Source organism: Cannabis sativa, chromosome 4 (assembly GCF_029168945.1).
Source record: "Cannabis sativa cultivar Pink pepper isolate KNU-18-1 chromosome 4, ASM2916894v1, whole genome shotgun sequence".
In the NCBI taxonomy this organism is placed as follows: Eukaryota; Viridiplantae; Streptophyta; class Magnoliopsida; order Rosales; family Cannabaceae; genus Cannabis; species Cannabis sativa.
In genome coordinates, this window is record NC_083604.1 from 6,391,705 (window position 1) to 6,416,160 (window position 24,456).

Genomic DNA, 24,456 nt, shown 5'->3' on the forward strand with positions numbered 1-24,456 from the left:
CTTATAAATATAAAAATTTTGGGTACTTATACCGCTATTACTTTAATGATAATTTGATATAAATACCCAAGTTTATCTACCTTTTATTTTATTTTTTTGTCAAGTGGCGCATTTAAATTTGTATTTATGCGGTTAAAATTAAAAAAAAGTATTTAAGTGCAATGCAGAAATTCATGCCACCAATATTTATAAAAATGGAAAAAGAAAATTGCAAAATGGGTTTGGTGGATATATTTCCTATAGCTAAAAACAATTTCAATGTAGTTCTCTTAATAGTGAATCCTTAATATATTATTATCTTTATTTCATTTTAGTGAGAGATTTATATGCTAATTCGTTATATATTTTTCATGATTTAAAACAAATTTATCAACTTGCCATGATGATTGAGAAACTAACAAACTTATTAAACAGCTTTTTACGACTGCAAACTAGATCACCTCCACGCAGAGATGATGATCTAAATCTATCTTCTTCTTTTCTTTTGTTCATTTTGGCTGTACTCATGTTAAAAAAAAATCCGATAAATACACCGGTAAAAAAGTGTAATAAGGGTAAAAAAAATGAAGTATAATCAGAGGAGAGGTTCGGCGAGTTCCATTTCATTTGTAGTCTGTTGTTCTGTATCAGGTCGACCGCCCCCTACGAAATCCATCCCAAGCCACTGCCAAGGCCAGCATACATATCTAGGCCTACTTCGGCCCCTTGTGTCTTCCCGGTTTTCAAACTCTTCAAGCTGACGGGTAAGTTCCTCCAGTCGATCCCTGAGCCTTGACGCCCTTGAATCAGCCAACCTCAATGATTTCTCAGCTGCATCTCTAGCTGCCATGGCGGCTGCAGCCGTCTCTTCTTTGAATCTGAGTTTCTTCTCTGACTCTAACATGGCTCCCTTTGCTTCTTCAAGTTCTTGCTTGAGTGCTGACAACTGCATATTTGATCACAGTCAAATACTAAACCTTCACCAAAAATTTTTCACATACTAAATGACCAAGAAGATGAACCCTATATATGAACTGTTATTTTGATGTTAAACAGGATACCAATTTTCTATTATGGACGACAGAATCATACTAAAGTGACACAGCTGCCTCTGATTATGCAGGAGAGAGCCGCTAGTATTTATTACTGTCCAAATGATTGCTCAGCTGCTCCGTTTCCGGAACTTGATAAAGAGGGAGAATGATCAATGTGTCATGACCAAGCACTAACACAAAGTCATCAATTCCCTAAATATCAATTTTAGAAGATATTGTTTAATATCTACCCAACCATATTTGCTGTCTCATCTTTTCCCTACCTGATATAAGGTCCAGATTCTACTCAAAGTTGCATCTTTCTAAGAAAATATATCACACTTACAGTTACAGAAGCACCAAAGGCTTTAATAGATACTAAAGCCAAGTATGCAGAAAGTTCAGAAAACCCATAACTGTGTCCAACAACCCAGAATGATATACCAGATTAAAAAGCATACCTGTGCTGCAAATTCTTGTTCAACACCTCTTCCAGCAGCAGCTTCTTGCTCTGCTGCCACTTTCCATCTTGTAATCTCTTCTTCAGCAGAAGCAATATCCATCATGAGTTCTTCAACCTGACAAATACATTGAAGCCAACTTCTAATCAGAAATGAAACTAAATGAGATGAGGTAGGAAATATAACTAAGCTGTCAACAAAGTATAAGCAGCATACATTTTCATTTGCTACTCTCTCTTTCTCTTCAAGTTCTTCAATCTGACGCATCCTGTTTTCAAGCTCCTTGGCTTGAGCCTCTACGTGCTCTTTAAGTAAACTTGACTCTGCCCTTCATACACACAACCAATACAAAAACAAAGTACCTCATCAGTATTATAGAAAACTCAAATAGACAATATAATACTCAAAATATATCAATTTAAACTACGAAAAACGGCACAGATGAAAACATAGATTCACATTAGCATATGATAGATAGAGTACCTTAATTCGTCCACAGAATGTTGCAGTTCAATGATCTCAAGCTGAGAAGTCTTTACAATATTCTCCAAAGCTTCAGCCTGTTATATACATATTAACATTAAATAAAATCAAACTTGTCATTGCAACCAAATGCAGAGTTGAAATTATAGTAATTCAAACCCGAACAAATGCTAAACTTACCAAAGTGTATACTTCGTCACCCTCTGCGTCCAGTGAGTCCACTTTGTGGTCAGAATTTAGAACACCCCTATCACCTATAACCTTACCAAATTTGAAATCTATGCCAGCTTCTCTTAAACCATTTTCTGCAACATGGAACAAATCATTGGATTTCGAAGATTTATCTGATGTAATTCTCTTCGACAAAGCGCTCTTAAGCAATGATCCAATATGTTCTTTCTCCTTTGTCAAGCGAGAAATCGTTTCATCCAAGCTCTTAATTGTATGATTCTTTTCCTCAATTAGATCCTTTGTCTTCTCAGTGACAATTCTAGTTAATTCATAAATGGATTCCATCCCAGCTAAAGATGCTCGTACATTTCCCTCCAAGTCAGTTTCTTGAGGGAGAAATAATGATTCCGAGAGCTCTGACTGATCCATATTACTGGCATCAACTATCTTGATAACACCATAAATCCGGTCATGGATTTTTGATACCAAACTCAACTGATCAAACAATAAAGGCCTCTGTGCTTCCATTTTCGATTCCAATTCGGTCAACTTCTCTTCGTACTCTTCCACCAATTGCCTCAACTCCGTAGCTTCACTTTCCACCTTGTTTACCTTCTCTTCCATCTCTCTTTCAATTTCAGAAATCCTTCCTTCCTTTTCAGCGACCATCTTTTCTAAATTCTCAGCCGCAGAAGCTTTCTCCGAAACCTCATCTCTCAAATTACTAATGGTGGCTTCAAGTTGAGAAACCTCAATAGCAATCTCGTAACTCCTCTGCTCCATCTGCTCCCTGGTTTCATTCCTGGACTTGGCCGTGGCATCAATCTGTTTAAGGAGTTCTTCAACAATCTCATTCGTCCTCTTAATGACGCCATAGGCTACGGACGCCATGCCCGAATACTTTGCTGAACGAGGCAATCCGCCATTCCCAAAATTCTTGAAGCTACTGACTTTCGCTGAAATCTTCTCAATCCCAGTCATAAACATATGCGTCGAATTCCCAATTTCCGATCTCAAACTATCTCTCTCCTTCACTGCCTCATCCAATTGCCTAGTGATCTCACTCACCTGCTTCGAAATCTCATCTCTAGCTCTACTGACTTCGGCTAACTCAGCCGCGACCTTCTCATAACTCCCGGAAATTTCTTCCTTCTCGCGCAAAGCTTCATCTCTCTGCCTCCCAAACTCATCTCGCTTCTTAATCGCCTCATGAGCCAAAGCCTTCAAACGATTAAACGGCACTTCTAAATCACTTCTCGCTTTCTCCGCCGCCATACGACCTTGACGCTCGCGATCAAGCTCCGCTCTCAGCTCCCTGAACCGCTCCGGCGAGACTTCATCCGCGGAAGGACTCTTTATCAAAATCGGCGCCGGATCGTCTCCTTCCACGTCACTCAAGACCGCGTCACCGTCATCGTCACCCGAACCAGCCATTTTTGTAAACACCAAACAGCGTTTTTCGTTAAAATTGCTATAACCGATTCATCAAGCAATCTGTAATTCAAACTACGATCACCAAATCGGTGAATTTCTTGTGCAATAACACCCCAAGGAGACCGAAATTGAGATTGGAAATTCAGATTTGGGGGAAAGAAATTCAGTGAATTGAGACAAGAAATGCGTACCTAAACCTAAAACGACAAAGAAGAGGAAGAAGAAGAAGACGAAACGACAGTGCGTGGCAGAACAGCAAGAACAATATACCAATTACCAACCAGTCTTCTCCGTCTCCTTTGTTCTTTTCTTCTCTTTTTAGAATTATTAAACAATAATTAATAAAAAAAAAATAAGAAGATATCTTTAATTAATTGCACCGCTGATGAATATTCGGGAGTCGTTGTGATGTTGCCACGTCACCATCGTCTATTGTCAGATTTTTTCTTTTTTGGTGATTTATTAGAAAGGAAAGTGGTGAAGAAGAAAGAGGATGAATTATGTCTTGGGAGTCCGTACACGATGGAGAGTAGCCTGATTGTAACAACCCTTCTCTCTTCTCCCCTACACACTTTTCCAAATATAAACATGATGTATATGTGTATTAATTCCAATACTAATTACACGTTTATTTACAGGTTTTTTTTTTTATTATTATTATAGAATTCTAAGTAGAAATTTCTATTAACTTTAAATTGTAACAAAATTTTTTACAAAACCTCTTATTAGAACTAGCAGTGCAATTACTTTAAAAATTCAAACCAAAGAAAATTAAAAAAACAGTATATGATTAATTTTTGTTTAGTCCACACTAGTCTATATACATGTATTATGTGTATTAATTCCAATACTAATTAGGAATGAAAATGGAAAAAGCTCTCTGTAGAGTATTCAGGAAGCATGTTTGCGGTGCCATTTATTATCTTGCAAATTCTTTATCTGTAAGTATGTGTGTCTTTCCATCTTTTAGTCCTACAAATAGATGAAGTGTTGTGATTGACTTAAAGTCAACTTCAGCATATGTGTAAAAGTAAGATTCTTAAAACAAAAATGACATGGGAAAAAAAAGTGCCTATAAACTGTAAAGTGGTATGGCTTCATATTCTGAATTGATAAGTTATATTACAGAATTCTCAGTATAATATAAGGCAAAATGTAGTGAAAGTAAGTTGGTTTTTTTGGTCTGCAAAACTAAGAGTTTGAACTTATTTAATCCACAGGTTACCTCTGCTCTTGCATATGCTGGGCTTGAATCTTCTAATCTAATTGTTGGAATAGATTTCACAAAGAGCAATGAATGGACAGGTTTGGTTTCATGATGATGGTTTGGACATGTTTAACTATACCAGAATATACTTGAAAGAAAGATATTATAAATGCTTAAATAAAAACTCTAATTCTCTCTGATATGTAAAGGTTCAAGGTCATTCAACCATAAAAGCTTACACCATGTAGGAAATGATCTAAATCCATATGAACAAGCAATATCAATCATTGGAAAGACTTTATCAGCTTTTGATAAGGGTAACTTAATTCCATGTTATGGATTTGGAGATGGTGAGTTCACAGAAAAAGGATTGTGTTTGAGTTTTTGTTTTGACTATGGAATTTGAGTTAACATACTTACCTCTCATATTAATATGTACCATCATCACATGACAAAGATGTTTCCTCCTAATGTTTAGTTAATCTGTGTGATTGTTTTTCTCCCTATTTGGCTGCAGGAACTACATCTTTCGCGCCTGTGATTCTGTGATTGAGATGGCCATGACTATAGTCAAGCAAAGCCATGGCTAATACCATGTTCTATTGATCATTGCTGATGGACAGGTTAAAAACTTCCATTATCTAATATTTATTTTGTTCGGTGTGAAATTCTTCCTGCATTATAGTACTTTACAAAAACTTTGTGCTGCCTTAGGTAACAAGAAGTGTGGATACAAGAAATGGGAAACTTAGCTCACAAGAGCAGAAGACAATTGATGCGATTGTCAAGGCAAGATACACCATTCATAGGCTCTTTCAATGCAACTGTCATATTAGCAAACCTTGTGGTTTCATATTGATATCTATTAATATGTTTTGTTAATATATTTGATTCAAAGTAAAGCAAGAAGTTGCTGTGGTGTAGTGGTTATCACGTTAGTCTTACACACTAAAGGTCCCCAGTTCGATCCTGGGCAGCAACATCTTTTCATTATTATTTTTATATCCTAAGAAACTTTTTCCATGTATGTTTTAGGGAGAAATTTTTCTTATCTAATCTTGTTTATATTCCACCCTAAAAAAAAAGAAAAAAAATCTTGTATATATTTGACCATGCTATGTTTAATAACAGTCCACTCATATGTTTTATACAGTCTTCAAATTTAACTTAGAGGAAATTAAACTTACTATGGGATTTCAAAAGTTCTTATGATAAATATGACACATTTAAGTTTGACCAATTTATATGGTATTTTTTTGTTTTTAGGTCTTTTTATGGTATTTGATATGCCATATATATATAATTAGGTTTTCAAATCTCATATTTAATGTTTTTATTTGCTTAGGAAGTTTTATTTGTCATTGATGTCGGAAAATTCGCTGGAGTAGCGGTCGGTGCCGGAAATTCGTCGGAGTTGCTGCGGCGCCAGAAAATTCGTCGTAATTGGCATTGTCGCCGAAAAAATCACTGAAAAAATGACCAAGAAACCGGTTTCTTCACCAAGAAACTAAGAAACCGGTTTCTTGGTAATTTTTCTGTTGACAATGCCAATTCTGACGACTATTATGACGCTAGCAGCTACTTCGGCGACTTTTCCGGCATTGACAGCAAACTTCGGAAAAGTTATCAGAATTGGCATAGTCGCCAGAAAAATTACCAAGAAACTGGTTTCTGGTTTCTTGAAGAATAAACTAATTTTTTGGTGATTTTTCTGATGATAATGGCAATTCTGACGACTTTTCTGGCGTTGGTAGCAACTCTGACGACTAATACACCGACAGCTACTCTAGTGACTTTTTCAATACCGACAGTAAACTCTGGGAAATTCGTCGGAATTGGCATTGTCGCCGGAAAAATTACCGGAAAAATCACTAACAAACTGGTTTTTTTTCTTCGTCAAGAAACTAATTTCTTGGTAATTTTTTTTGTATTTTTTTTCTCTATTTGGTTAATTGATGAAACTGGTTTCAATTATTTTTCAGTATATATCATTTTTGTTTCTTTATGAAAAAACCACTTTCTTGGTGATTTTTCTAGTGATTTTGCTGGGGACAATGCCAATTATGACGACTTTTTTTACGTCGGCAATAACTCCAGCAATTTTTCCGACAACGGCAAATACTCTGGAGACTTTTTTAGCACCGACATCAAACTGCAGAATAGTCGTCGGACTTGGCATTGTCACCGGTAAAATTACCAGAAAATTCACCAAGAAACCGGTTTCCAAGAAACCAAAGAAACCAGTTTCTTGGTGACTTTTCTAGCGACAATACTAATTCAGACGACTTTTTCAGCGCTGACAGCAACTCCAACGAATTTTTCAGTACTGGCGGCTACTCCGACGACTTTTCCAGTGCTCGCAGTGAACTCCGGTGACTTTTACGGCACGAGTGACAACTTAGGCGATCACTATAGTTTTATTTATTTTATTTTTTAAAAAAATAAATATGAAAGGAATTTTAATATTTTTTTATGGAACTTTAATAAAGTTTTTTATTTTTTACGAATTTTAAATTCAGATTTCTTTTTAATATTTTATATGGTTTTTTTTAGAAAAAAAAATATATTTTTAGTTTGATTGGTTAGATAATTAGTTGCATTTACTTTTTATGACATGTTTATCATAACCTTAATAATTTTTCCAATATTTTTGAAAATAGCCCTAAAAAAAAGAGGAAATTACACTTACTATGGGATTTTAAAAGTTCTTATGATAAATATGACACATTTAAGTTTGACCAATTTATATGATATTTTTTTATTTTTAGGTCTTTTTATGGTATTTGATATGCCATATATATGTAATTAGGTTTTCAAATCCCATATTTAATGTTTTTATTTGTTTAGGAAGTTTTATTTGTCATTGATGCCGAAAAAGTCACTAGAGTACTACCGGTGCTGGAAAAGTCGCCGGAGTAGCGGTCGGTGCCAGAAAAGTCGTCGGAGTTGTTGTCGGCGCCGGAAAATTCGTCAGAATTGGAATTGTCGCCGGAAAAATCACTAAAAAAATCACCACGAAACCGGTTTCTTGGTTTCTATTCTGACACTAGCAGCTACTCCGACGACTTTTCCGGCACCGACAGCAAACTTCGAAAAAGTCATCAGAATTGGCATAGTCTCCGAAAAAATTACAAAGAAACTGGTTTCTGGTTTCTTAATGAAGAAACCAGTTTTTTGGTAATTTTTCCAGTGATTTCTCTGACGACAATAACAATTCTGACAACTTTTTTGGCGTTGGTAGCAACTCTGACGACTAATACGCCGACAGCTACTCTGGTAACTTTTTCAGTACCGACAGTAAACTCTGGGAAATTTGTCGGAATTGGCATTGTCGCCGAAAAAATTACCAAGAAACTGATTTTTTTTTTCATCAAGAAACCAATTTCTTGATGAAGAAACTAGTTTCTTGGTAATATTTTTTTTCTATTTTTTTTATCTATTTGGTTGATTGATGAAACTAGTTTCAATTATTTTCAGTGTATATCATTTTTATTTTGTTTTCATAATCTTTATTATTGTTGTGTAACAAAATTAGTTCCTTGATGAATAAACTACTTTTTTGGTGAAGAAACTAGTTTCTTGATGAAAAAACCACTTTCTTGGTGATTTTTCTAGTGATTTTGCTGACAAAAATACTAATTCTGACGACTTTTTTGACGCCGGCAATAACTCCGGCAATTTTTTCGATACCGGCAACTACTTCGGCGACTTTTCCAGCACCGACATCAAACTCTAGAATAGTCGTCGGACTTGGCATTGTCATCGGTAAAATTACCAGAAAAATCACCAAACCAGTTTCTTCATCAAGAAACCAATTTCTTGGTGATTTTTTCAGGGACAATGCTAATTCTGACGATTTTTTCGGCGCCGGCAGCAACTCCAATGACTTTTTCGACACCGATGGCTACTCCGACGACTTTTCTGGTGCCGACATTAAACTCCGGTGACTTTTCCGGCACGAGTGACAACTTCGGCGATCACTATAGTTTTATTTGTTTTATTTTTTTAAAAAAAATTAATATGAAGGGAATTTTAATATTTTTTATGGTAATTTAATTAAGTTTTTATTTTTTATGAATTTTAAATTCAGATTTTTTTAATGTTTTATATGGGTTTGTTTAGAAAAAAAACCATATTTTTAGTTTGATTGGTTAAATAATGTCATATTTAGTGGCATTTACTTTTTATGCCATATTTATCATAACCTTAATAATTTTTCCCATATTTTTGAAAATAGTCCTTTAACTAATTATACATTAATTGAGCCCATGAGAGAGGTAGAATAAAATTTTAGCAAAATATAATTTATTTTAACAATATTGAATAGTTTAAGAGAATAATTTTGACACAATAAATACATAATTGGTTCATTTTCAAAAAAAAAAAAAATACATAATTAGTTAAATTTCTTTATCAATATTCGCAATACTTGCCTCTTGTTCTAAACTCTTTCTACATTTCTTCATCTTTCCTTATCTTTTCAGCCACAATCTTTTTCGTCTCTCTTTTTCTCTTCTCCAATTTCTTTTTTTAGGCTCCTCAACAGCCAGCTCTTCAACCTCAAGACACTCACACTCTGCAACGGTATCCCTCTCTAACTTGGGCACAAAAATAGGTATAAGCATTGCTATACTCGTGGGCTCTTCGTCTCAATTAGTCTCATACTCAGGCTCTTCTTTCTCGTCTTCCTCTACTTCTTCCTCATCCTCTGATGGGAGAAGTGGAGCTTCTTCTTGCTCCCTTTGACGCAATCTCTTCTTAGAGCATGTCCAAAGACACGACAAAGCTTCATGTATGCTATGATTGTTGGGTTTTATGCCCTAAATAAAACTCATTTCATATAATCAGATTTACTTATTAATAAAGATTAGAAATAACATTTTATGTTGCATGGTTCACATGATTTATTTCATGATTATATGTATATAATGTATGATTTTTTTTTAAGTCCAGAACATATGAGTTGGTTAAAGATTATAGTGTTGTCAGCATAGTGGAATATAATCTTAATTATATGTTCAAAAGTTTATTCCCTGATTTGTCAGAACACTGGATTTAGACTGACATGGTATAATCAGGGATAGGTATTCTTACACCTTGGAAAAGTGTTATGTCCTTTCCAGGACATTGGCAAAGTTTACCAGTATCGGATGTATGGAGTATACATAGGAAGGGACCGATATTGAACTTTGATTAGATATGTTAAAACTTACCGTAATATCTATTCAATTCAATATCACCTGTTGATCCTAGATCACATGATCGAAATCCTGATATGGTTAGGTTCAATCTCAAGAGTGTTATTCGTGTTCTTTGATTTGTTAAGTTAAGCCTACTTTTGGGTTAGGGTGATACTTACATTTTGGGAACACAGTAGTGCAATTGAGTGGGAGCGCTAACATAAATATGGAATCTATAGCTTCTATTTGGCAAATAGAAGTAAAGGATGATTTCCTTCGAGCTTAACCAAACGAAGATAAATGGTGGAGATCTCATTTCACTTAGGTGAAATATCATTTATACAGGGTTAAGTGTTTTAAGGATAAAATAAATTGTAGGGTGTTACGGTAATTTAATCCCTTTACAGTGTAAATCATCTATATAGAGGATCATTGATCACATTAGGGTTATAACAATGGATAACTAATGACGTGTCTATATCGTGGAACATATAGAGCGTTCTATATGACTGAGAGTGCAATTCCAAGTTCTAAGTGTGGATTCAATGAGGAATTAATAAGTTAGGGAATTTACTTGGTAAATTCGGTTCGACTTATTGGAAGCTCGGTTATATAGACCCATGGTCCCCATACTAGTTGAGACCATACTGCTTGTAAGACTCAGTTAATTGATTTTAATTAATCAATTATAATTCTAAAAGTTAGACTATGTCTACTTTATGAATTCTCACAGTTTAAGGATGAAATCGTAAAGAAAAGGGTTTCTAGGTTTCATTATTAATTAAGAGACTTTATATGTCTAATTAATAATTATTTTAAATGACAATATTATTTAATAATCTATTTTAGTTATTAAATAATTAGTTTTGGCATTTAAATGATTAGAATTGGAAAAGTGGCATTTTTGGAGAAATAAAAATAAAATTGAGGAAACTGCAAAATCCAAGTGAGACCCATTTCCCTCTATGGCCGGCCACTCCCTTTGTGTTTTCCAATTATTATTTTCAATTTTAATTGCCATGTAATTGCTAATCAAAGCCTAGCAAAAATAGGAAAGTGGTGGATCACACTAAATAAGGCAGTTAATCAATTACACAGTAAAAGAGGAAACTGTTTTATTTGGAAAGTTGTGCTCTCCCTTCTCCCTATATAAAGCAACCTTGTTTTCTTCTCTTGTATGGATGATAAGCCACGAAATTCAAGAAAGAAAAAGAGAGAAAATTTCGAAATCCTTGTGAGATGAGTAGTGCCCACACACATCAAGTGGTATCTCAATCATAGTATGTAAGACTATGGAATTTCTACATCAAAGAAGGAGAAAAGAAGATCCAGGTTCAGATCTTGGTGATGCTCTGCTACAGAAAGGAATCAAGGGCTAGAGATCTGAACGGAAGGAGTCATATTATTCTGCTGCACCCACTGTAAGGTTTTTCTAACTTTATATAAGTTTATTTTCATTGTTTTAGAATTCATATTAGGTTGTTAATCCAACATACTTGTTAGTAAATCTAGATCCTGGTAAAATAATTTCCAATAGTGATTTCTTCCAAAGAGATAACATTTATGGTAGCGTTTTGAAGATTTGTCTACATTGCACGACATATATGTTGTGCGTAGTCACTACATTTTTTTTAAAAAAAATATTTAGTTAATATTTATGTATATTTTTATTACTGTATTCATAAAATTAAGAATTTATTTTTGGAAAGTTTTACAATGCACAATTTTAAAAATGATTACAAATCTAGTGCTACTTGTTTTGGCACCCGATAAATTTTTTTAATCTATTTTTTTTATATAGTCGTATATATTATAATTATTTAAGACATCTTGTAAAATTTTGAGAAATTTAGAAAAATTTAACACACCAAAAATAATACACTTCTTTAAAAGTGGAACTGATATACTCCTACTTGTTTTGGCATTCAAGAGACTTATTTAGTCTTTTTTTTTCATGATCGTGTACATTATAGTTATTTAAAACATCCTGTAAAATTTCAAAAAATTTAGAAAAATTTAAAACGCCGAAAATAAAATTTAAATTTTCTATCGCATGACTCTTTTATTTCAATGGGTGCATTGTAAAAGCACCTTATAATATTTTTTTTGTGTAAATTTAAATGTGAATACAATAAACTATTTTTATTTTCAATTATGATTTAAGTAAAATTTTATTATATTTTTTATTTTTTTTAAAAAAAAAATTACATAATAAAAATAATACAAATTTAACCACATATAAAATTTAAATAAAACACACTAAATATCATATTCTTATTAATCAAGAGTACTACACATACTTTAAACTAAACAATATAACATTATAAAATTAAAGCACAGTTAATAATACATAGTATAACAATTATGATAATTTTTATTAAAATAAAAAATGAATATAATAATAAAAAAATATTTTTTTTATTGCAATTTTTGGTGTTATGGTTAGAGTAGTAATTCTTTTGACACCAAATTTAGCTTGTCTTTAGAGATGGTCTTAATCCTCGGCCTTCTTTCCTCTAAAGCATCTACATCATCCTCTTCTCTGCTTGCTGAAGATGCATATGGTTAGCTCTCACTTCATCTTTCCTCACAGTTTCAAAATATATATTCACGTGTGGGGAAAGCTTTTTCCAAGGCAGCTGCCTTGGACATTCTAATATCTCCCTCTTCTTCGGCCTCATCTGCCCACTCAAGAACTTTACTAGGCCAATACCTCTCAACTTTAGTTTGATCGATTTTACCTATTAACTTATCTGTTATTTCTTCCTATGAGTGCCGACAGCAATTTTCGACCAAATGCTTGTCACATTTACCACTCCAAAATGTAGAAGCTAACAAGCTAAACCAGAAAATGGTAGAAACCAAGAGCAGAGAAATCTCAGAGAGAAAGTAAAAACAGAGGAAAATTAGCTGAAAGCTTAACCCTTAAAATGAGTTAAGTCCCTTTATTTATACCACTCAATACAAGAACAAGAGAGTTAGTTATTGAACAGTCTTTACAAGAAACAAACTAACTAACCGAAAAATTAATAACAGAAAACTAAACAAACTGTTAGTTAATATCCCCCCTCAAACGAAAAGGGGTGGCAACCATGTTGAGTTTGCCTCTAAGATACAAAAATCTTTCAGTTGAGAGTGGTTTAGTAAGGGAATCGATCGCTGGAACATATCGGACAGCAAGTTCTTTGGCCAGGATTTGATCTCTAATGAAGTGAAGATCAATTTCGATGTGCTTACTTCTAGCATGAAAAACCGGATTAGCTGCAAGAGCAGCTGCTCCTTGGTTATCAACCCAAATGACAGGAGTATTGGCTGGTTTGATGTGTAGTTAGGACTGTAGATTGAGCAGCCATTTAATTTCTGCAGATGTGTTGGCCAAGCTTCTAAACTTGCTTTCTGTACTCGATCGAGCAACAACATTCAGCTTCTTGGCCGACCATGAAACCAAGTTACCTCCAAGGAAGACCACATAACCCCCGGTTGATCTTCGATCATCAATGCAACTAGCCCAATCGGCATCCGAATAAGCACAAACATCCATGGTGGCTGCTGGTCTGAGAAGTAAGCCGTGAGAGATGGTGCCTTTGAGATATTTGAGAAGTCTCTTGCATGCTTCCCAATGAGTTACAGTAGGAGCATGAATAAACTGACTTAGTTTATTTATGATAAAAGCAACATCAGGCCGTGTCAAAGTGAGATATTGGAGAGCCCCAAGTGTGCTCCTATATAAATTAATGTCCGAAAATGGTTCCCCATCTGTCAAGGATAACTTTTGTGTTGAACTTGTTGGATTTGGACAACTTTTGACACCATCTAGCTGTAGCCGACAAAGTAAATCAGTCACATATTTACTTTGAGAGAGATACATCCCTGCAGCATCCCTATATATCTCAATGCCAAGAAAGTAATGAATAGGGCCCAAATCTTTTAATGCAAATGACATATTCAAATCAGCAATGAGTTTGGAAATGAGGCTCGAATCTGGTCCAGTAATCAATATGTCATCAACATAGACAAGAAGGATGATGAGATTTGAATTAGAGCCATAGACAAAGAGAGAAGTATCAGATTTGGAAGCTTGAAATCCCCACTGCAGTAAGGTGTGCCTTAATTTTCCATTCCAAGCTCTTGGAGCTTGCTTCAAACCATAGAGAGCTTTATGTAGTTTACAAACATGAGTTGGTTTGGTAGGATCCTCGAAGCCTCTTGGTTGTCTCATGTACACAGTTTCTTGCAAATCACCATTGAGGAAGGCATTGCTAACGTCCAATTGCCTAACCGGCCATGCTGAAGTGACAGCTAATGTTAAAACAGTTCTAACAGTAACTGGTTTAACTACAGGACTAAACGTCTCTTCATAATCAATACCAGGTGTTTGTAAATATCCTTTAGCAACTAACCTGGATTTGTATGTGTTTAGAGAGCCATCCGCGTTTAGTTTGATCCGATATACCCATTTATTGTCAATGACATGCATGTGAGGTTGATATGGAACTAGAGTCCAAGTATTGGATCAGATGAGAGCTGTATTTTCTTTTTGCATGGATTGAAACCACTTGGGATCTTTTAAAGCTTGCTGAACTGTCCTTGGTTCAGTAGGGATAAGAGATTCAACCAATAGGTGGCGTGTAGATAAGTAGGCTTTTGGTTTATAGATGCCACTTTGAGACCTTGTTTTCACGTGGTGAATTCTAGAGATGAGACTTGAGTCATGTGTTGGTCGTTAGGGCTGTTGAGGAACAAAATTTTGTGGCTGCTGCTGTGATGCAGGCTGCTGGTGTGAAGAATAAGGTTGCTGGTGTGAGTCAAGTTGCGGGTTCGGGTGAGTAAGGGTATGGTTTTGGTGTATAGGCTCATGTGATGTAGGTTCAGGCTGCTGGTGTATGTCAGATGGCTTATTGGTATTTATAGGTTGCTGAAGGGATAATGCAGACTGAGTATTTATGGGTAAGGACATAGTGTTTGGTGTAGGCAATATGGGGTTAGAGATGGTAGGTGGGGAGGCATGTATAACAGCTTGTTGATTAATATTGGCAGTGGTAGAGGGCATGGGAGTGGTTAAAACAGCAGCGGGCACATCAGAAACAACATTAGAAGTTGAGACAATAGTAGGAAACACAAGATCAATAGAACAAGAATGTGAAGAATGTACCTGAGAGGAGAAGGCAGAGAAGGAACCCTCATTGAACACCACATTTCTTGCAATATAAAGTCTGCCCTTGGAATTTTCACATAAGTATCCTTTGTGATGAGAAGAATAACAAAGAAAGATGCATTGATCGGATCTGAATTCAAGTTTGTGACTATTGTAAGGTCTCAAATGTGGGAAGCTGGCACACCCAAAAGGTTTGAGTATCTTGTAATCGGGTAGGCTCCCAAATAAACTTTCATAGGGACTCTTGAAACCAAGAACAGCTGTAGGAAGTCTATTAATGGTAAACACGGCACATTGAAAGGCATACCACCAATAAGACAAAGAAAGACCAGATTGAGCAAGTAAAATCAAACCAGTTTCAGTAATGTGTCTATGCTTCCTCTCAGCTCGTCCATTTTGTTCATGGTCATGAGGACAAGGATGTTGAAAATGAATTCCTTGATTATGTAAAAATCTAGCAAATGGTCTGTATTCCCCTCCCCAATCGGACTGAACACTTTTAATAGGCAAATTAAATTATTCTTCCACCACGCTTTTGAACTTTAAGAAGATATCAAAGGCTTGAGATTTAAGTATCATAGGGTATATCCAAGTGTACCTAGTGTGATCATCTATAAAATGAATGTAATATTGATAACCTTCTCGAGATGAGAAATGAGAAGGACCCCATAAATCAGTATGAATTAACTGAAGGGGTTGAGATGCATGACTATTTGACACAGGATATGGTTGTTTGTGAATCTTGCCTTTTTGGCATGCAACACAAAACTCAAGATTTTTTTTAAAGTGCCCGAATGATGTATAGTTTCTAAAATTCTGCTAAGAGTGGCAGGAGAAGGGTGCCCCAATTTTTGATGCCAAGTATTGATATCATGAGTAAAATTAGTTAAAGAAGCAGATGGAGAAGATGTAGAAGAATACACAGAAGTATTTTCTTTATTAATATGGGACTCATTACACAAGTTCACTAGTTCAGTAGTGATGGTATTACAACAGTGGGAACAAGAAGAATTACAATTAGTGGACTGAGACAAAGTAGTGAGATTACATTGTAGAGTGTGTGAGTGTTGACTAGAGTCACCAAGAACATAGAGGCCATCTTTAACTGGTCCTTTGAGAAGAACAGCTCCCGTGAGTTTGTCCTTGACAAAACAATAATTTTTGTGAAATTCAAGATACACATGATTGTCATGAGTTAGCTTAGACACACTAATTAAATTCTTTTCATGGCAGGAACATTTAAGACAGAATTTAATTTTAAAGCATGAGAATTGGGGAAGGACAAAGAAGTAGAGCCTATATGAGTGATGAGAAGACTCTTACCATCACCTACAGCAAGTGACTCAGTTCCAACATAAGGGGTAGGGGAATCAAGGGATTCAGAACCATTTGTGGCATGAACATTTGCCCCTGTATCAACAAACCATAGATTGTCATCTCCAAAATCAGGTAAAATGGTAGTGTGAGGTACCTGATGCTCATTTTCAGCTTCAAGCTCAGTGAGGTAGGCACGAGGAGGAGCAGATTTGGGTGGAGCATAGTTCTTGTCAAAACGGTAGTGGCACACAGCAGCCGTGTGTCCACTCTTTAGGCACAATTGACAAATAAGTCTGGTATGATAGACAAAAGAACCACGAGTGGTACCTCGGCCAACATTTCTTGAAAAGTTCTCAGGGTAATTTCCACGAGCAGGTGGTGGGATATACTTTCCTGAGTTTGATTTGTTATTTCCAACAGTGAGATTGGCCTGAAGTTTCATAGAAAGGTCTGTGATAGAGCTGTGATGCTCTAACCGGCTCTCATGGGACATTAGTAAGGCTTGAACCTCATCAAGAGTCAAAGAATCACTTCGTGAAGTGATTCCAGAAACAACAGGATCAAATTCAGCACCTAATCCATTCAAGATTTAAAGCACAATATCTTGTTCACTTATGTTAGAACCAGCAATTATTAAAGAATTAGCAAGAGATTGGACTTTATCAACATAATCAGATATGGACAGATTTCCTTTGTGCACATTGGAAAACTGACCTTTTAATTGAAGCAATCTGGCACGGGATTGACTAGCAAACCTCTGTTCAAGGGCTCTCCACACTGCAGATGAGGTATGATGATTAGCTACAGATGCGAGAACACCCTCAGTCATGGATGAACGAATCCATGACAGAAGGAGTTGATCGCGTTTCTTCCAGTGATGAAAGGCAGGGTTGAGAGTTCCATTGATCAAGAATTGGGGAGGCGAGATACCACTGAACAAGATGTCATCTAGATCGTGACCGATGACCGTAGGCACAACCTGAGACTTCCAAGAAAGGAAGTTAGTACGATCGAGCTTGATCGTGAGAGAAGTAGAAAGAGAACTTGAAAAGGGATTCCAAACAGAGGGGTTCGAATCAACGGAGTGTGCAGACACGTCTAAGGCAGGAGCGGTGACTGTCTGAGGTGGATCGGAGGGTGGAATCGACGACTCGGCGACTGATACCATGTAGAAGCTAATAAGCTAAACCAGAAAATGGTAGAAACCAAGAGCAGAGAAATCTCAGAGAGAAAGTAAAAACAGAGGAAAATTAGCTGAAAGCTTAACCCTTAAAATGAGTTAAGTCCCTTTGTTTATACCACTCAATACAAGAACAAAAGAGTTAGTTATTGAACAGTCTTTACAAGAAACAAACTAACTAACCGAAAAATTAATAACAGAAAACTAAACAAACTGTTAGTTAATACAAAAACTGCTTACTCCTTAGGAGAGGAAGACCCAAAGAAACAAAAAAAATTGCAGAAACGTAGCACATATTGTGTACCAAAACGATACTCATTATATATCTTAAATATTTAATAAGACAAAATTTAGACTGAATCGAAATGATGACTGCAAGTGCAACAGATATTTAACATTTTCAAGTGATAAATAAAATCTGAGACCAGAACCTCATCAAAAGATTAAAACCAACAACTAACACAAGTCATATAATAACTCAGAAGATTAACAAATCTAGAAAGAGAAATACAAGCAAACAAAGACATCAAGACTCATAATAAAGGAACGGGTCAACCAATTTTATGCATTTGTTTGTCTTTTCTTTTTTATGTTTCTTGAATTGTTACTTTCTGCAGATGATGACAGAATTACACCTATTTACAATCCTATTAGGATTAAATTAATAGATTTAAATATTATACACTTTTGACAAAACCAATAAAATAAACTAGATTTTTATCCAGTTTTGGTAGTAAATTTCATCGAGTTTTTTCAGTTTGCGAATTATAGGTTTAGGTTGACGTAAGTGCTAAGTATGCAATTTATATGTTTTTATACCAATATTGGTTTTTTGTTTTATATAAACATGTTTTTGCTTTATAATGCCAACATATAGTTAGTTTGGTTTTGTAAAGCATGTGGCAGTTTCAAAGAAAAATCAAGTATAATGGTAACACTGTTTCAGCAATGAAGACTTCATAAATATGTTTTAGCTTTTACATTCTACAATTATGTCTGATTTTTTTTAGTGATTAAAATATTTGAGATTAATATACTTCTTTTCTTTATTTTGTAGATGTTGAGTTGGTTTGGACGGAAATTCACCACTAAATAATCAATTTATGCCTTCATGTTTTTTCACTGGTTTTGACTACTTTTGTTACTTAGTAAAAATACCATTTTCTTATAAGATTTTAACAAGTTTCTTATTGGTCCAAGGAATAAATCATGTACATAATAAATTCTAACCTTTAGATTATAAATTTTTATTGCCCTTTTTATAATATGCTATTTTTTCTTATATTTACTAAATATTTTATACTAATCCCATCCTTATTACTTTGTAGATGTTTTTATGGTAGAATGGAAAGTTAGGGGTTGTCATTTTTTATATTAAAAGTTTTATTATTTAATTTTTTTTTTTTTTTGGAGATATTCCTTTCTTATGTCAAAGTAACAACAATGTTGTGAGTAAGGGTGTTTTCCATGGGAGGGGTGTGATTTTTACTTATTTTTTTCAAATTAAATTGTATCCGTAATTTTTGTAATTTTTCAAACTGTAACCACACAGTAAAATTTCAAAACTATAAAATTCACATTACAAAAATACAGTATGGTACGGTATGAAAAGTTTACACTATTGCCTAATAATTTAATCATTAAACATTTAAAAACTTTGTCTTTTTTGTTCATTGTTTTGCCTTAGCTTGTTGCATTTGCTTATTTTGTTAAATTGGGTCTAACTTATTTAGCTTTAGTTTATTATTTGTTTTTTTGTTGTTAAAGTGTTAGGCTTCTATTGTTAAGTTTTTTTTTTAATAATAACGGTAATTTTATTAATTTAAATCATCCAAAATTAAGGATGCAATTACATTAAGTAAAGGGAAGCTACTAAAGATATGATTTGCCTCAATAAGAGAGAATCGCGCCAAACAATGCGCAACCTTATTAACAGATCGCTTAATAAAACTTAAAGAAAAATTAATACCAACTTCAGCAATCAATGTCTTACACTCTAAAATAATATAGAGATAAGGAAAAGTCATATTTTTATTAATTTGTAGATAAGTTCTTAAGTTTTTGTTTCTTCTTAATTAGCTTATTTTAGTTAATGTATTTGCGCGGTGCTTTACAAATCCACCACAACACGCCGAAGACAATTTATGCATGTTATATCTATTAAGCCTAATAAATATATATCCACAATAAATAATTCAACAAATATTTATATTTATATAATATCTTAATTATATATTCATTTATATACCTGAGCACTAAGTCTAAATTTCACATAAATGTTGAGCAACACTTATTCATAATATTATTTTACTATCTAAGTAATTTAATAAATTTTAATCACTTATTAATTTCGATTTGAACGAGCAAGGAAAGAGTGGTGGGGTTGCTCTTTTGTGGCGAGATGAAGAGGATGGTCAAGTTCTAGAGTATGGGGTGTCTTACATTGATGTAGTAATATGTGGTTATGATCAAAGTCATTGGCGGATGACGGGAATGTATGGTGAAGCTAATCGAAACTTGCGGAAATGAACTTGGGATTTAATTCGGGAGCTGAAAAGTAAGTCTACTTTGCCTTGGTGTATAATTGGTGATCTTAATAATGTTACTTCCCAAGATGACAAAAAGGGTGGTAACCCTTATCCCCGATGGTTAGTAGAGGGTTTTAATGACACTTTGGTGGACTATGGCCTACATGATCTTGAGTTGTATGGATACCCATACACTTGGGAACGGAGCCGTGGCAAGCCGGAATGGGTGGAAGTTCGTATTGATCGTGCTTTGGTGAACCAATCTTGGTTAGGTTTCTTTCCTTTAGCCAAACTTTTTAATCTTGAAGTATCTACTTCGGATCACACTCCTTTAAATTTGGTGTTGGTTAATGAAGTGGTGGTTGCTAGAAATCATGTGCTTCGATTTGAAAATGCTTGGTTGAAAGAACCTTTGTTTTTTGAGATTGTAAAAAGTTGTTGGGGGAATGATGCATCGAGTGGAATTATGGCAAAGGTTAAGAATTGTGGTGAGGTTCTTGGGCGGTGGGGAAAGGATTATTCAGGGAATTTTCCTAAGAGAATTAAAGAATGTAAGTTGGAAGTGCAACGTTGGAAACGGGGGCGTGATGCTATGTCTCTTGAGAACTTTAACAATGCTTCAGCTAAGCTGAATAAGGTGCTTTTGCAACGAGAGATATTCTGGAAACAACGAAGCAAGCAACTTTGGTTGCGTGAAGGGGATAGTAACTCTAAATATTTTCATGCTTCGGCTTCATCTAGAAGACGCAGAAATTCGATACAAAGGTTGAAAGATGCAAATGGCGTTTGGGTGGATTGGAATGGAAGTCTTCCTTCGGTTATGGTGGACTATTTTTCTTCGCTATTCACTGCCAATGCCGTGCATGATGATGTTGTTCTTCAGTGTGTTCCTTCGGCTGTCACTAGTGAACACAATAATCGGTTGTTGGAACCGGTTACGGATGAGGAGGTCCGTCGTGCTCTCTTCCAAATGCATCCCGACAAGTCTCCAGGTTCTGATGGAATGACCCCAGGATTCTATCAAAAATGTTGGAGCACTGTAAGTAATGATCTTATCACTCTTGTTAAGAATTTCTTTGTTGTTGGTTCTTTTCCAAGAGAGTTAAATCATACTAATATTGTGCTTATTCCTAAGAAAAAAAATCCGGAGTCTATGTCTGATTTGAGGCCTATATCCCTATGTAATGTGCTTTATAAAATTATTTCGAAGGTCTTAGCGAATCGTTTTAAAGATGTTTTGCCTGTGGTAATTTCTAATCATCAAAGTGCTTTTCTCCCGGGTCGATTGATATCGGATAATATTATGGTTGCTTTTGAGATTATGCACTATTTGAAAAGGAAGCGAGTTGGGAAGGATGGTTTTATGGCTCTCAAGCTTGATATGAGTAAAGCATACGACAGAGTTGAGTGGAACTTTCTTGAGAATATGTTGCTTCGAATGGGCTTTCATCGCCATTGGGTTCACTTAATCATGTCCTGTGTTACTTCAGTTTCATATAATATTACTCATGGAGGCCATTCTATGGGGCCTATTCTTCCTACCAGAGGGTTGCGACAAGGAGATCCATTGTCGCCTTACTTGTTCTTGATTTGTGCGGAGGGTCTCTCTTTGTTATTCAAACATTTTGAGCGGCAACACTGGTTGACTGGTTGTCGGGTGGCTAGGGGTTCTCCTGTGGTGTCTCATATGCTTTTTGCTAATGATAGTTATGTGTTCTGTAAGGCCAATGACAATGAAGCTCAAAATGTTCTTCGCCTTCTTCAACAACATGAGTCAGCTTCGGGGCAGCAGGTAAATTTTGCTAAATCATCTGTTTTCTTTAGCAAAAATGTTGCATCGGCTGTGAGGGATCGACTATGTGGTCTCATGCAGTTAAATGCGGCTTCTGATGATAGTTTTTATCTGGGGCTTCCTTGTTTCATGGGGAAAAATAAGAATGCTATTCTGGGTTTTTTGAAGGATAAGATGAAGAAGAAGATTTTTAGCTGGGAGACTAAATTCTTATCAAAAGCTGGCAAAGAAGTCTTGATTAAGTCAGTAGCGCAAGCCTTACCAAGCTATGCAATGAGTGTTTTTCTTTTAACCCAAGAAATTTGTTCGAGCCTTGAAGGAATGATGGCGAAGTTTTGGTGGAAGTACCAATCAAATTCTTCTAGTAGGGGAGTGAGTTGGATAAGTTGGAAGAAACTTTGTCAACATAAAGATATTGGTGGTCTTGGCTTTCGCGACCTCCGTGACTATAATCTTTCTTTCTTGGGCAAACAAGGTTGGCGCTTGCTTACTATGGAAGACTCTCTAGTGGCGAGAATTTACAAAGCAAGGTACTTCCCTCATGGTTCTTTTCTGAATGCTGAACTAGGACAAAACCCAAGTTTTATTTGGCGAAGTATTTGGGCAGCTCAAGATCTTGTAAAACAAGGGGCTCGACGAGCTATTGCTAATGGCAACACGGTTAGCATTTTACATGATCCTTGGTTACCAAATGACTCTAATCCTTTTGTTTTGTCCTCTAATCCGAGCCTAGTGGATCAATCTGTGGCTAGTTTGATGATAACGGGGGAGCGTTCTTGGGATGTTGAGCTTCTTAATGATATGTTTGAAGAACGGGATGTCAATTTAATAAGAGGTATTCAACTTAGTCAATCTCGGGCTGCTAATGGTTGGTATTGGAATATGGAATCTTCGGGTTTCTACTCAGTCAAAAGTGCTTACAAGTTTCTCCAAGCATTAAGAGGAAATTGGTTATTCATGCAAGATGATAATTTTTGGAAGCTGCCCGTGCCCTCAAAGGTTCATCACTTTCTTTGGAAAGCTTGCTCTGGTTGCCTCCCAACAAAGGTACAACTTCATTCAAAACATGTTAATGTTGATCTTTTATGTCCTTTGTGTAATATGCATGTGGAGACAATTGTCCATGTCTTGGTGGACTGTTCTTTCTCACGGTCATGCTGGGCTTTATCTTCGATAAACCAGTCAGCTAATGGTACAAATGCTGAGTTTTGTGACTGGTTTTTTGACATTCTTGCTGCCGGCAGTGAGACTGTAGCTTGTGAAGCTGCCATGTTGTGTTGGAGTATTTGGAATACTCGAAATGAAGTGCAATGGCAAAGCAAAAACCGAACTGTTTTGGAGGTGGTTAAATCGGCAAAACATGTCCTTGGCCAATGGAAAATTACAAAGTTTGAAGCTCCTACTGCTATGTTTGCTACGGGGGGTATTTCGAACAGTAATAGTTGGCGTAAACCTAATGTCTTTACGGTCAAGGTAAATGTTGATGGTGCCACTTTTGAAACTCAACATAAATTCGGTTTTGGTTGTGTTGCTCGTGATAGTCATGGTAGGCTTCTTGAAGCTATCTCTGGGAGTAGATGGGGTTGTGTGTCTGCAGAGATTGCTGAGGTGATTGGTATCAAGGAGGCGCTTAGTTGGATAAAGCGCAAAGGGTGGGATGCGGTGGTTCTTGAGTCTGATGCTTTGGTTGTGGTTCAAGCAATTAACAGCTCAGTTCATATGCCATCTCAATTTGGGTTGTTAGTTGAGGACTGTCGTACTATTTTATCTACTTTAAATAATGTCCTTGTTTCTTTTGTTAATCGTTCTGCAAATAAGGCTGCCCATTGTGTTGCTAAGGCCTCTTATTTATCGTCAGATCGAATGTTTAATGAGCTGAATGCTCCTTCTTTCTTATGTGACATTGTTCAGGCTGAGGCCTGATTTTAATGAAACTTTTTATTCAAAAAAAAATAAAAAATAAAAATAATAAATTTTAATCACAATTGCATATCTATGAATTTAGATAATTTAAAAATTATATTTAAAAAATTATTACTTTGTTATAATATGGTGCAATTTAAACTCCTTTTATACAATTTAAAATTGTAAATTGCACCACCACCATATAATTTGGCAAAAATACAAATCATAAAAGATTTAAACTGTACGATGTGAGCGATTGGATCACCCGTAATTGTGATTGCATACCTTAAAATAAATAATAAATTATTATAGATTCAAATTAATGTATTTCTTTCTAGAGAAATAAAAGTAAAAACTTTGATTGAATTGACCGACTAAGAAATCACAATGTAACAGAGTAGTTGACCGTCCTAGTCATGATATGAATGAAACACAGCCTACAATAATGAGAAGCAGTTCCCAACCAATTGTCTTATGTATTATAGCATTTTCCACTTCATATTAATTAGTATCGTGAAAATACAATATCTTCGTCAATATGACCAACATCCATATAAATATATTTTTATATCTAATTAGCTCTTAATATAAACCTAAATTTCATATATGACTAGTTGTTTAAAAGTATAA

General features: G+C 35.3%; 2 protein-coding genes and 1 non-coding gene across 3 annotated transcripts; 2 read left to right on the forward strand and 1 right to left on the reverse strand.

Annotated features, from left to right (window-relative positions):
* Positions 1-386: 386 nt before the first annotated feature.
* LOC115712077 (uncharacterized protein At3g49055) lies at positions 387-4,163 on the reverse strand. The gene is made up of 5 exons (XM_030640305.2): positions 2,138-4,163; positions 1,958-2,034; positions 1,691-1,802; positions 1,475-1,591; positions 387-925 (listed from the first exon to the last, which is right to left on the reverse strand). Exons 1-5 carry the CDS (start codon positions 3,560-3,562, stop codon positions 575-577), a joined length of 2,082 nt encoding a protein of 693 aa, XP_030496165.2. The 5' UTR covers positions 3,563-4,163; the 3' UTR covers positions 387-574.
* A 1,515-nt stretch (positions 4,164-5,678) lies between these two features.
* Positions 5,679-5,751, forward strand: TRNAV-UAC (transfer RNA valine (anticodon UAC)). Its single transcript has one exon. It is a non-coding gene; the product is annotated as a tRNA-Val (tRNA).
* Positions 5,752-20,094: 14,343 nt separating this feature from the next.
* LOC133036755 (uncharacterized) lies at positions 20,095-23,844 on the forward strand. Its single transcript, XM_061113485.1, has 2 exons — positions 20,095-20,101; positions 20,216-23,844. The coding sequence occupies exons 1-2, from the start codon at positions 20,095-20,097 to the stop codon at positions 23,842-23,844; spliced, it is 3,636 nt and encodes a 1,211-aa protein (XP_060969468.1).
* Positions 23,845-24,456: the final 612 nt, after the last annotated feature.